The sequence below is a fragment of the Thunnus albacares genome, chromosome 15 (genome assembly GCF_914725855.1).
Source record: "Thunnus albacares chromosome 15, fThuAlb1.1, whole genome shotgun sequence".
Lineage (NCBI taxonomy): Eukaryota > Metazoa > Chordata > Actinopteri > Scombriformes > Scombridae > Thunnus > Thunnus albacares.
The window spans coordinates 21,776,956-21,790,724 of NC_058120.1; the positions used below are offsets into that span (position 1 = coordinate 21,776,956).

At 38.4% G+C, this 13,769-nt stretch overlaps 1 protein-coding gene across 5 annotated transcripts in view; it reads left to right on the top strand.

The window, feature by feature from the left end:
* dnmt3ab (DNA (cytosine-5-)-methyltransferase 3 alpha b) overlaps positions 1-13,769 on the top strand; it is a 54,832-nt gene extending 41,063 nt beyond the window's left edge. For 3 of the 5 annotated variants that reach the window (XM_044374282.1, XM_044374281.1, XM_044374286.1), the window contains 12 exons: positions 379-423; positions 771-850; positions 1,005-1,117; positions 4,140-4,323; positions 4,441-4,525; positions 5,022-5,167; positions 5,346-5,436; positions 5,639-5,787; positions 6,325-6,425; positions 9,308-9,377; positions 10,177-10,295; positions 10,465-13,769. In XM_044374282.1, the coding sequence (XP_044230217.1) occupies positions 379-423; positions 771-850; positions 1,005-1,117; positions 4,140-4,323; positions 4,441-4,525; positions 5,022-5,167; positions 5,346-5,436; positions 5,639-5,787; positions 6,325-6,425; positions 9,308-9,377; positions 10,177-10,295; positions 10,465-10,606 (1,325 nt within the window). In that variant the 3' untranslated portion in view covers positions 10,607-13,769. The remainder of the gene's footprint in view (positions 1-378; positions 424-770; positions 851-1,004; positions 1,118-4,139; positions 4,324-4,440; positions 4,526-5,021; positions 5,168-5,345; positions 5,437-5,638; positions 5,788-6,324; positions 6,426-9,307; positions 9,378-10,176; positions 10,296-10,464) is intronic. The other 2 variants (XM_044374283.1, XM_044374287.1) reach the window with 1 other exon arrangement.

Below are 13,769 nucleotides of genomic sequence, written 5' to 3' on the forward strand. Positions count from 1 at the left end.
GAAAAAAATGAAATGTTTAACTTGTAATATAACTTAATTGTGCATTTACTTCTTAAAATGTGTGTACTGTACTTATTCGTGCAGAAATATAAACTTTTATAACAGTGCAGTGGTTTGAGTTTTAGAAAGAAGGCTGCATGATGATCATTTGTAGTTATGATGTTTCTGAGATTGTCTGTTACAACCATATTAATATTTACTTGTGTTTCAACCTGTGAAATTTCACATATTTTCATTTGTTTTGTTTTTTTCTGAACTAAATTTGGAGGCTGAGAGGAGACATATTTCTTTCAACTGTTGTCCTTACAAATTAATTGTCTAGTGTGGGTTTTGTGAACCTACATTTCTCATCAGATGCATCTTTTGTCGTGTTTTCAGAGCGGCTCGTTCACGAAGTGAGACAAAAGTGCCGCAGCATAGAGGGTAAGTGACGTGTCCTCTGTGTGCTCTAGGTTGCAGCAGCACCGGGGGGGCCTCTCAGGGGATGAACACTTAGACGCCTTACACTTTGCCTTGTTGTTGACAAGTAAAGCTGCATCAATAAAGCGATAAAAGAGGAAAACATAGTATTTCCATGATTTTTATTGCCTTACTGGCTCCTTTGTGTGTTCTCTCCAAACATAGCTACTAAGCTCATTAGATCTATACTTTCGCCACAGATGTTCAAATAATTTCATTGAAGTGTGAAATTTGGAGCGTCACAGCAGAGCATTCACACCTCTCTGACCTCCGCCTTTTAAACACTGACATGCTGCACTTTCCCTCTACAGACATCTGCATCTCCTGTGGAAGTCTGAATGTTAGCCTTGAGCACCCGCTGTTTGCTGGAGGAATGTGCCAGAGCTGTAAGGTAAGCTGTGATAGAGGTCATTAAAAGTCTGGGACTTGACTCCAACTACTGTGTCGTAAAATATCACAGCTCCTTTCTTGCTAATAATACTCACAGCGCTTGATGTTGGCCTATAAAATTTTCTGACTTGTTTATTTTTTACGATTTTTCACAGAACTGCTTCCTAGAATGTGCATATCAGTATGACGACGATGGTTACCAGTCGTACTGCACTATCTGCTGCGGAGGACGAGAGGTGCTCATGTGTGGAAACAACAACTGTTGTCGGTGAGGTTTCTACTGGATTCTACTGTGTAATCCGTTGTCCAGATTACCTCTGTCATAGCAGCCGTAAATAAAAATCCCTGTCCAAAGTTGTGCATAGATGTCAGCCCCAAAAGCCACAATGTCTTCATCAACTGTGTGATTACAAATGATGACAGTTGTATTGTGGTTAAGTCATATTTTATAGCATCCTTTGTGTAACGAAGCAACATACTGTATGTGCTTATTACGGTTGGGAGTGCCATGGTATCTAAAAACAACTGTCTCATTTCTATTTTAAGTACAGCACACACATTGAAAACACAACAGAGGCTTTGTAGCTGCCATAGCAGCAATGTCAGGCGCCATCACGGAGGTCCAGTAGAGCAGCGGCTGATCATAAATATTATATAAAGTGTGGTTGTATGACAGTTGTATGACAGTTGAATAGACCAGTGTTAATGATGAAGAACTTATCTGATAAAGTATCCCCACATATTCAGACTTTAAGTGTAGAAAAATACCACTGAGAACAGATTAAGCTTTGTCAGAACGAAACATGTTGGACCAATCAGCAAACAATGGCTTGCTGTGTGTTTAGATGATGGCTTGACATTTAGATGACATTTTGATGACAACTTGCTGCCTCTCAAAACTCCCAAACCTCATTCAAAACCATTTAAACAAGGCTCTGTAGATATAAAACAAAGCCTGATTATGCAACTCTGTGGCCTGTTTCTGACCTCTGATTGATTTAGAAAGTCATTTTATCATCTATTATACAGGTTATTAATTAAATGACATAGGTCTTTAAAAAAATTCAACCATGGCCTTGTCAGAATGAGAGATGCAAAACTTTTAGGATGGCTTTGCCAGGCTCCTTGTAAAGGTTTGTTTAGAAAATGTATGCTATTGTTGGGTTACTGTTTAGGCCCTGTGTGATTTTGGGCTGTCTGAGATGAAAGTTTACAATCACGAGAGAAACATTGTTAAATATTTGGTTGTCAATCCAAAACAGTGTCCTAGATCGCACAGAGACTTGTCCACCAGTGACCGATTTGGAGTTTTGCTGGCCAAAGACAGCCTGAGGCAGAATCCTGACTGTGTCAGAAGTTTAGGACCAAATTCTTACAATGTGACTAATGCTACGACCCACATCTACAAACAGATCTATCAGTATACAATATGAAATGACAGTGAATACATTGGCAAACGTGACATTTCGTAAGTGCAGTTTTTAGGGGGAAAATACACTCATCCTCCTTGATGTTGTGCCTCAGCTTTCATATACTTTTTTCTATTCACATCGTAGTGCTACCATTCACCACATATTCAGCGTACAATCTAACAGCCTGTCAGATTGTGACCAAGATGTTCTTATAGGCGCACAGTGCGACATGCAGTAAACTTACGATAAACACAATTGTTGTTGTCACACAGTCTAAAGTTGCCTTTACTGTACAGCCTGCACTAACAGGTGTTTATTGGCCTTGCTAGGCAGCTAACGAGCCAGTTGGATAGTTTAGTAAAGTAACTAGTGTTTATAGTGACATGCATTTACTCAACATTATGAACATTAGCTTCTAGTGAGAAAATAGAGAAAGTTATTGCCAAACAGCTCTCTGCTTTCTTGACTGCACACAGCATTTTAGATCAGTTCCAGTCTGTTTTCCATCAGGAGCATTCCACTGAAACAGCTCTTCTCTGAGTCTCCAATGACATAACGATGTCTTCTGATGTGGGTGAATGCTGTGTTTTGGCGCTGCTAGATCTTAGTGCAGCTTTCGATACGGTAGATCACAGCATCCTGACCGAAAGGCTTAGGCAGTGGGTGGGTGTCTCTGGGAGTACCCTGGATTTATTCTCTTCCTATCTCTCAGATAGGAGTTTATCTGTGTCCCATGGTGCCTACATGTATGAAAATGCTGCTCTTTCCTGTGGTGTGCCCCAGGGTTCTGTCTTGGGTCCTATATTATTTGCTATGTATATGCTTTCTTTATGTCACATTATTAGCAAATTTAAAGGTATTTCATATCACTGCTACATTGATGATATTCAGCTATATGTCTCTTTTAAGCCTGATAAGACAAACTGTCTGTTTTGCACAATGGTCTGATTGCAATTAAGGACTGGATGGCTAACAATTTTTTACAGTTAAACGCAGATAAAACTGACATCCTTATCACCACTTCAAATAGTTTCCAAGGTTGCTCGGTGTATTGGGTCCCTTTCTTCAGCTGTACAGTCTAATCTTAGAAATCTCAGTGTTATATTTGATGAGGCTATGTACTTCGATCAACATATTAAATCGTTGACAAGAACATGTTTCTTCCATTTAAGAAACATTGCCAAACTCAGATTTGTTGTGTCACAGCCTGAGCTAGAGATGATCCATCCTGGCTGGACTACGGTAATTACCTTTTCACCTGCCTCAGCAAGTCGTCCCTGGACCGTCGTACAAATGGTCCAGAACGCTGCTGCAAGGCTGTTGGCTAGGTCCAGCCAGGAAAAACTCATATCACACCTATCATATCTTCTTTACATCAGCTTCCCATCAAGTTTAAGATTCATTTTAAGGTTCTTCTACTGACATATGGAGCCCTGCATGATCGGTCATCTGTGAAGATCTGTGACCTGCACCCCCACCCTTATATCACCAGCAGGTCACTGAGATGGGCTTACTGGTTGTCCCTCACTCTTGACTTAAAACAAAAGTGATCATGCCTTTGAAGTTGTGGCTCCTACACTGTGGAACTTTCTTCCACTAGACATACGATCTGTGGTGTCTGATGCCTTTAAAAAGCAGCTGAAGATTATTCAGACTGACCTTTGTCTAGCCTAGTGCTGTAGAGTGTTTTGTAATTCTATGCGTTTTTAATGTCTCTTGTTGCTTATGTTTTATTGTTTGTTTTTTTACTGTTTTTATGATCTTATTTTTAACTGTTTTACTCTTGTGAAGCACTTTGTGACCTTGCTCTGTGAAGTAAACAGTAAATAAGTAGATGTGTCACTCATTGTAGTAAAAACCTCCTCCGTCTGTGTTCAGGTGTTTCTGTGTGGAGTGTGTTGACCTCCTCGTTGGTCAAGGAGCGGCCCTAGCTGCCATCAAAGAGGACCCGTGGAACTGCTACATGTGCAGTCAAAAGGGTGTGTTTGGCCTGCTGGAGCGTCGCACTGACTGGCCCAGCCGTCTCCAGCATTTCTTTGCAAATAATCACGATCAAGATTTTGTGAGTAAAGCACCCACAGACTAAAAACCCCAATAACTGTCTCACTGAGGAGTCTTTTTTTTTTTTAAATTTTGTGTCTCATATTCTTCCCCCCCTTCTTTCGGTGTTGTATTTCAGGATCCACCAAAGCTTTACCCCCCAGTCATGGTGGAGAAGAGGAAGCCCATTCGTGTGCTGTCACTATTTGACGGCATCGCAACAGGTTAGACAAGAACCGGATCTCCGTTTCCTCTAATCAAAGTCTGTATGACAGGTTCTGTTTGTATCAGATTACACTAAATTCCCCCTTTTTAATCATTTCCTAAAGTTACAGTGAAAAGAAAAAAATGTTTCTTCACAGTTGATTTCCATGTCAAAAAATAAATCAAAATAACTGCAAATTTTTTACTTACTTGCATTTTTATATCAAATGACTCACTAGAAAACAATGTTTGATTGCAGTATTGCTGATACAAAAGCATTATATTGGTGGGGAAAGTGATTTGCAGGCAGCATATGTGCATTAAAGTTAGGATTTGAGTGGTCACTTTCAGCATACTCAGCATGAGATTTTTTTTAAATTATTGTAGGGCTGCAACTAACTGTTCTCATTATCGATTAATCGGTTGGTCATTTGGGCTATAAAATGTCAGAAAATGGTAAAAAAAATGTTCTTAGTTCTTTGTGCTCTGTCTGACCTTTGACCCCGTCCTGTGCAGGCCTGTTGGTGCTAAAAGAACTTGGCATCCAAGTGGATCGCTATGTAGCTTCAGAGGTGTGTGAAGACTCCATCACTGTGGGTATCGTCCGGCATCAGGGTCGCATTATGTATGTTGGCGATGTGAGGAACGTCACACGCAAACATGTAAGTTTGACTCCAAGAGTAGAAGTGAATTAGTTCTTTTTTCCAGTACATAGTATTTGCCAGTTGTTGCACATTGTACCTGTACCTGTGTAATACCAGTTCACTTTATCTTACAACCATTATCTGTACTATCTCTGTATTTATCTCTCTGTTGATTCTGTCTCTTATCGCTACACAGATACATGAGTGGGGTCCTTTTGACCTAGTTATTGGTGGAAGCCCATGCAATGACCTCTCTATAGTCAACCCTGCAAGGAAAGGTCTTTATGGTAGGTTTAAACATGTTCACTCTCCTTTTGCTTTATATGAAATGCAGCAAAATGCATATCAAGTAAACTTACAGTAGAAGAGTAAAACCTCTTTGTGATGCTGTTTTTCCAACATTTGAATAGACAAGTCACCAGAATATAATCAGTATGTGCCCTCTTTTGTGCTTAAACATTTTGTTCAATGACTTTTTCTGTCCCACAGAGGGCACTGGACGCCTGTTCTTTGAGTTCTACCGGCTGCTCCATGAGGCTCGGCCGAAGGCGGGTGAAGACCGGCCTTTCTTCTGGCTCTTTGAAAATGTGGTCGCCATGGGTGTCAGCGATAAGAGGGACATATCTCGCTTTCTAGAGGTGAGCTTCTTCACCCATATTTCTGCTACAGCAGCTGAACTTGTCATGTTAGATTATTGTCATGCCGGCCTAATCTTACAAGCCATAACTTGTCGTAACTACATACAGTATGAGTGACACAAGGATTGATGGATTATGAATGCCCCCTTGTGGTACGTTTTCATTCTCTTGAGCCACAGACTGTTGAAAGGGAACATTGTCTTAATCTTGAGTTGATTTTCTATCCTAGAGAGCATAAAAAAGCAAAATAAAGTGCCTTACACTCACCAGTGGGTCATAATATATTTTATATTGCTGTTAAGATGTGGATATCTGTGGGTTTAAAAACACCCACCGCTGAAACCCTTTTTAAAATAAATGAAAAATGTCCAAAATGCATTGAAGCCACATATTCAGATATACATATTTTTTCATTACCAGTAATACTGGGCTATTACGTAAACAGTTGATATATTTCACTACACTGTAATAACACTGTAGCACAGCCTCATACCTTGGTTCCCCTCTGACTGGTGTTTTTTTTTCTCTTAACCTCAGTGCAACCCAGTGATGATTGATGCCAAAGAGGTGTCTGCTGCCCACCGTGCTCGCTACTTCTGGGGCAACCTTCCTGGCATGAACAGGTTGGTGTGTGAATGGTGAGGGAAGCAGCAGCCTTTGATATACACAATAGGAAACTCCTCAAACCAGGGCCCACATGTATTTACTCTCATAACCTCAAGCTTTTAACATTATTCTAGATTAAATAGTGACTGCGGCAGTCATACATTAACTAAATAAAAAAACATGAGTTCTTCCCTGGTTTTACTCATAAGCACCGATATTTGTAACCTTGTACAACCAGTCTACAGACTTACAGACTACAGACTCCAGGAAATCTTTTCATAAACTGTGACTGTAAAAGGACCAAAAAATCCTGCACACTGTCAATCACTTACAACATTTTGGTCCTTAGACCTTAATTATAGTCCAGATCAAGCCATCAGAGAAAGATATGTAATTGTCTGGGAATTGAAATCAATGAAATATCTTAGATTCAATCTACCACAAGACTTAAGTCAGTTAAAATCTATCAGTTATGATCTGTTACTCTCTAGAATAAAATCCGATACTTGAATCTGAGTCTTAATTGCTTTTCTGAGCATCAACTCAAGAGTTGAGGTGATTAAAATGAAGATACTTCCAAAGTCACTGTATCTGTGGAGGTAACAGACAAATATTTCATTGAATGGGATAAAATGATTTTGAGATATATTTGGCGAGGAAAGAGACCGAGAACTAGGTATAGAACTTTGCAATTACCCAAAATTAAGGAAGGGTTTGCTCTCCCTTGTTCTATTGTCAAGCTGCACAAATAAAAACACTGTTCAATCTGTGCAATCCCTCCTACTCAGCAAGATAGAAAGAAATTGAAGATAATACAACAGATGGTGTTTCTATACAGGCTATAATAGGTGATAATGAACTGAGAAAACACCTCTGAGAGGAGATGAATCCGTGGTTGGCCGCATCTCTTAAGATTTGGTTCAAAATAATCACAAAGAATAGCTTGAAAGCACATTGTAGCGTATTTTCAATGGATTGCATATGATTCAGAGTTTATACCAAATAGAACAAATAAGAGGTTTAAAACTTGGAAAGGGGACCTTCAAAAGCTTTCAAGAATTAAAGGATCAATATGGCTTAACCAATCATGACTTTCATAGATATTTGCAACTGAAATATTATTTAGAGCAAACAACAGGAAGAGAGAATCTGGATGGGTTAGAGTTAGAAGTTGTTTACCTCGGTATATGAATCGGGTAGGAAGTTAATTTCGAAATTATATTGGAGTGGAAAATTAAAAATGAAATGATGCATTATATAAAAGAAAAATGAGAGAAAGAGGCAGATGTTGTGTTATCAGTGGACAAATGGGAAGAGATTAATGAGCAACAGTGGAAAACAACTTGCTCCTTCTCTTGGAGAGAATACGAATGGAAAAATATTACAAGATTTTTTATAACACCGGCACAGAAAAAATATCAAGGTACAAGGTGTTGGAGATTATACAGAGCAAATAAAGCCAATCACTTCCATGTTTTTTGGGGTTGCCCCTCTATTAGCTTTTACTGGCAGGAGCTAAAGAAATGTCCAGAGAAAATAAGTTAGAAGTAAAGTAGAAGTTCCACTTACATTTGAGGTTTTATACTTGGGGGGAAATGAACATAGGACTGACAAGATTTGGAGACAAACATATGTTTAAGATCATGTTAATTGCAAGTAAAAAAGCTATTACCAGAAAATGGCTGAAGACAGATGTACCTAAGGTTGAGGACTGGACTGATGTAATACATAATATAATATATACGGTGGAGAAGTTGACAAATTTAATAGCATCTGAGTAAATCAGATTGAATATATTATCACCTATTAGGTCAGACTTTATATGATTTTATGACTTAATATGATAGAGTGCGTAAATCAGAGAACCCCTTTGGTCTTTTGGTCATCGCTGGAGATTTTGAAATGTTCTTTTACTTGCTACACTGGAAACATTTAAAAATCTCTACTCTGACAGAAGTAAAAATGTACTGTTTGGGGTATTGTGCAGGGTACGTGTAGGTACATGGATAAAAAAAAGGAGGAAGAATCGAAAATATTCTTCACTGTGCTTTCATTTTCTTTATTTAATTTAAATGACTGATTGAAAGTTTATGGATGGATATATATATATATAATATATGGTAAATGGACTGCACTTACATAGCACCGTTCTAGTCGTACGACCACTCGAAGCGCTTTATACTGCATGCCAACATTTACACACACATTCATACACTGATGGCTACCATGCATGGTGCCAACAGGTCATCAGGAGGGGAATCTAATTCATTCACACACACTCATACACCGATGGCACAGCCATTAGGAGCAATTTGGGGTTCAGTATCTTGCCCAAGGACACTTTGACATGCTGACTGAAGGAGCTGGGAATCGAACCGCCGATCTTCCGATTAATGGATGACCAGCTCTACCTCCTGAACAACAGCTGCCCCACTTAGTATCCATACTAAGTGGTAAGTATGGATATACGGATGTGTACATATGTATGTGTTTATGCATATACAGTATCTTGAAATCAGTCCTTTTATTTTATTTTATCTTTCTCCCTTTTTTTTGAGGATATCTTTCATGCTAAAAAAAAAGAAAAATGTATAATAGACAATAAAATGTTTGGTGGATATATGAATATCCATCTCAATAAAAAGAGAATTAAAAAAAAGAAAATGAAAAGCAAAGACCAATGAGTTCCCAAAAAGCAGTGTGTTCATCCAGTCGGATGCAGAAAAGGGTTATTTTGACACAGGAATGCATTGTACAACATTCTCGACATGACATCCGCCTCCATACATTCATGGCTAACCAGACCACAAGCAACAAAATGAACATTCTGCAACGGCATGGCAGTTTTTATAAATGAAGTCCAAATTCATATGTCTAAATATAATGTGCGGTTTTTGTTCTTTCTCCTCTTCAGGCCTTTGTCTGCCATGTACACCGACAGGCTGGACCTCCAGGACTGTTTAGAACACGGCAGGACTGCTAAGGTATTTGTGTGATAATTTGGTTTCACAAAATAAACGACAACAAGTAGTGCATGCATCATCACCTGGGTGAAATGTCAAGAACTTGAGGCATCCTGGATGTCCTGCATACAACTTTGCAATGTTCATTTCTTTGGAAAAAAAAAATAAAAAATTTTGTTACCTGATCAAAGCAAGAGAAATTATCTTTTTTTCTGGCATCTCTAGCTTTAAAAACCATGGAAACCATCAGAGTTTCAGTTTGTAGGATATCATATTGAGTGATGCATGTCCAAAAAAAAACAACAACCCCAAAACAAAACACACATGACTTATTGATTTGATGAGATAGCTCAGAGCAGGAGTAAGCGACTGCACACTCTGGTGGCTCCCAGTGGCAGAAAGCGGTACTGAGAAATCATGTTTTTGTGTTGTATTTAATGGGACCATGTACAGTGTGAAACATAAATGTTAGCTTAAGAGTTAGCTTAAAGCTAATTTTCATCTACAGTCCCTTACAATTAAAACATATAACAGCACAATAACAAACAGTACAAAGCAAAAAAAAACCACACAGGACACATTATACAAAATACAAAGCTACACATAATAACACATCACATACACCCACAATGTCCAGTGGTTACAGAGCTGAGTAGTTGAGGTTAGTGAAGTCCACATAGGACCCTGATGTTTACCAAACCATCTTAATTGCGATGAAAGAGTAAAATTTGTAGGTTTTGTAGCTTTGATGTGTAACAAGGGAGGAAGAAACAGAGTTGTATTTGTGGACTAATGTTTTCCCTCCTTTTTTCTCCATCAGTTTGACAAGGTGAGGACCATCACCACCAGGTCTAATTCCATCAAGCAGGGCAAGGACCAGCACTTCCCTGTCTTCATGAACGAGAAGGAAGACATACTCTGGTGCACTGAGATGGAGAGGTATGTGAACATAAAAACCGTCCTTCAAACAACCTTTGTTTACTCTTTCAGAGATCAAAATCTCAACATGATCTTCCTGTGTCTTTCCTTAATTGGCTATCTGTCTGTCTGCCCTCCTGTCTGTTCTGTTTGTTTCTATATTTGCTGGTGTGGCTGTTTTCCCTGCCAGGATCTTTGGCTTCCCAGTCCACTATACGGACGTGTCCAACATGAGCCGACTGGCAAGGCAGAGGCTCCTCGGCAGGTCCTGGAGCGTGCCGGTCATCCGCCACCTGTTTGCACCACTCAAAGATTACTTTGCCTGTGTTTGAGCAGCAAGAGCACTCGCTCTGAACCATTTAGGAACTACAACTGTATGTTGTGACTAGAAATAAGAGCCTTGATCCTCAAATTATACTCTTGTATAATTTGCAAGCGAAAACATTGACGTAGATTTCACATTATTTCTTGTATTTGAATTGTAATTCTTATTCTATTTAATTTTGATATGTCATTTTACCTTTTAGCAGTGTTATCAAGTATTGTTGATTTGTTTGTGCAAGCTATACTTGAGACTATGCTTTCTTCTCAAGACACTGAGACAGAAAAGTGCTAAACATGTATTTTAAAAGAGACGGTAACGCGATGGGAAACACCAGACAGATAGGAAATGGTTTTGAGATATGTGAAATGTTTCTGCTGTGTGAGCGTACTGTACGTCGGGGGCTGCGAGATTCCCACCTGCAGTGCAGCCATGCTTCCAGCTACTGAGCCTCACAGAGATGTGAAGAGAAAGCAGATTTTCTTCAGTGTCAGGAGAGCTGTGTCTCTGAGAATCCAAAACACCAGATCACATATACCTCTTTGTTTACAGTTTCTATACACAACTGAAGGTAATAAAGGTACTACTGTAATATGGTTACAATACCATGGTGCTCCACGATGATGAGAAACATCATAGCCCATGTGGCACTACAACTTTAGACAATACGGAGCTCTTAAACCTGTTGCTGGAAAAACTTGTGTTTGATGTTTTTACACTTAATGAAAAAAAAAAAATTCTGTTCTGTGCCGTTTTGTTCACTTCACAGGAAACAGAGAAGTGACAGACAGTAGACTGCAAAATAGAGCGTGTCCTCTTTTCTGCATTTTACAGCTTTTATACAGTTTTTACTGGTGCTCATTTAATCTCTCAGCCTTGCTACATTCAGGCTCACTGCCTGGATCTGCACAAACAGAAAGTGAAGCTAGCCACATGGGAAATGATGTTTTCTGTCATTCGAAGAAAAAAAAAAAAAAACTTAAGATCAAAGTCTGTGGTGAGCTACTTTTTTCTAGTTTCATCCTGACCAATGACATTACTGTACAACTGTTAGTAAGCGTGGTCGCTGGAGGGAGGGTGGCCAGGCCGGGTAACTCTCCTCCTCAACTACCACCTCTCTAAACTGAAAAACTGTCAGGTGCAAATCCTCAACAATATGGTGCGGCTTCACAAAGTTCTTCTACCTTTTTATAGCAATTTTGTGCTGTTTTATCAACATTATAAAGCACTTTTATATGTATACTTTCTTTTTTTTCTTGATATTTTTAAAAAAAAAATATTGGTTCTTGTGAATTGTTTTTGTTTCGTTTTATGATGTGAACTGATCTACCCTCGTGTAATACTTTTTGTATACAGTAGGGCTGTGCCAACAGAAGTGAAAGAATGGATTTTGATATGTGAAACCCATGTTATTTGACTCATTGTACAGTAGATGGATTGACATTTGCTACCCCGAACCCTTTTCCCTTCTTCCATCATCCATATTGTTCTCTGTTTTAAAGCAGCGATACAGTATGTTACTACCCAGATTCAAAGAACGTCTATTTCTATTGAGATTGTAAAATGTAAGACAGAGTTCAAGAACTATGTCACATGCTTTGTATAATATTTTGTCCCTTGTGAAGGACAGTTGGCCCTCGGCCATTTCCCTGATAAACCGTAGTCGTCATGTTGACAAATTTAAGTGCTGATCCAAATTTGGATTACATTCACAAACTAAATTCTCTTGATTGTAACCTCTAAGCTAAACATGGAGGATTTAGGCTTCAGTTTGTCAAAACGAAAAACTGACACAGTGGCTGACGAGATGTCAGCACTCAAAGAGTAAAGAGGGTAATAAAAACAGATGCTATCGCTTATCTATATCATATTTAAGATTCAAAATTTGAAATTTAATTTCTTAATGTAATTAAGTTCTTAAGTGACCTTATTGCCATCATTTTTGTCCATGCACACAGGGCTCAATATGAGTCCTTGTGCTTTGTGATATTTTGACCAGATGTTATTTACCCCCCTCCTCCTATGATAATTACATCCCCTCATGTTTGTACATTTTGTACATAGAGTTTTCCGGTTGCTGTTTTCAATTTGTTTTTATCTTTTTTTTTTTTTTTTTTTTTAATTACGTATGAGATGTACAAATATAATTCTTTGCTAATATATATCATCAAATTAGAAAAAAAAAATCTTAGGTTAAAAATAAAAATCAAGTGACAAATTTGATTCAAAACTTGCTTTGAGCATTAGCTGTAGGGAGACTCCAAGTCTACTTTTTTCGTACTGATTTGTTTGTGTCAAGTGAATCCAGATTTAATGTCATGTGATCTTAATAGTGGCCTATGGACAGCTTTAAGATGAACGGTCTCAACTTCACTGCACAGCCCTACATGGTGGTGTTTTTTGCTTCTGTTTCTTTTGTAAGACTTTAAAAAGAGGGATTGTAGGTGTTTTCCGATGGTGCTAAACATTTTATCTAATCAAGAAAAATATATTTGATTGGAAGAGAAATAAACATGTCTTGACAATGACTGTTTTTAAGTTCCTTGTAGTAATGGAAAAGAACTATTATTTCACTCATATAAATATATTAACAAAGGCATTTTAACTTTGTACTTGAAAAAATAAGGATAACAAATAATGAAAGGTTTCCTATATTGTTTTAGACTAGAGATTGCTGTAGTTGGTGCTTATCTGTGGGAAAATCGTGTGAGAAAAAAAAACGGTAATAACTTTTACTGTAGCATAATGTATGCTTAATACGCATTGCTTCTTAATCCTACATTCCATGCCGTAATATTCTCCATGTCTGTTTTCAGAATGTCGTTTTAAATTGATGCTTATTTGTTTTTTTTTTTTTGTTTTTTTTGTTTTGTTTTTTTTTTTATCAGCAACAACATTTCATTTCACTGTTCAAGGCAGGTCAATAATTCTATATTCGGTGATACTGTTGACACTCTGTGTGACTTTCTTTGTCATAACTGTTTATGGCCTATATGCTTTTTCCTCAAGACCAGTTCGTACAGCAAATGTAGCAGTCATTCTCCACTTTGAAACCCCCCCACCCCCACCCCTACCCCCGCCCCTTCCCCATACTTATGTTTAGTGTCCAGAGAGAACATAAAGGCTCCGTATGTACTTGTGCTGGAGAACACTTGAATAAATGTATTGTTTTT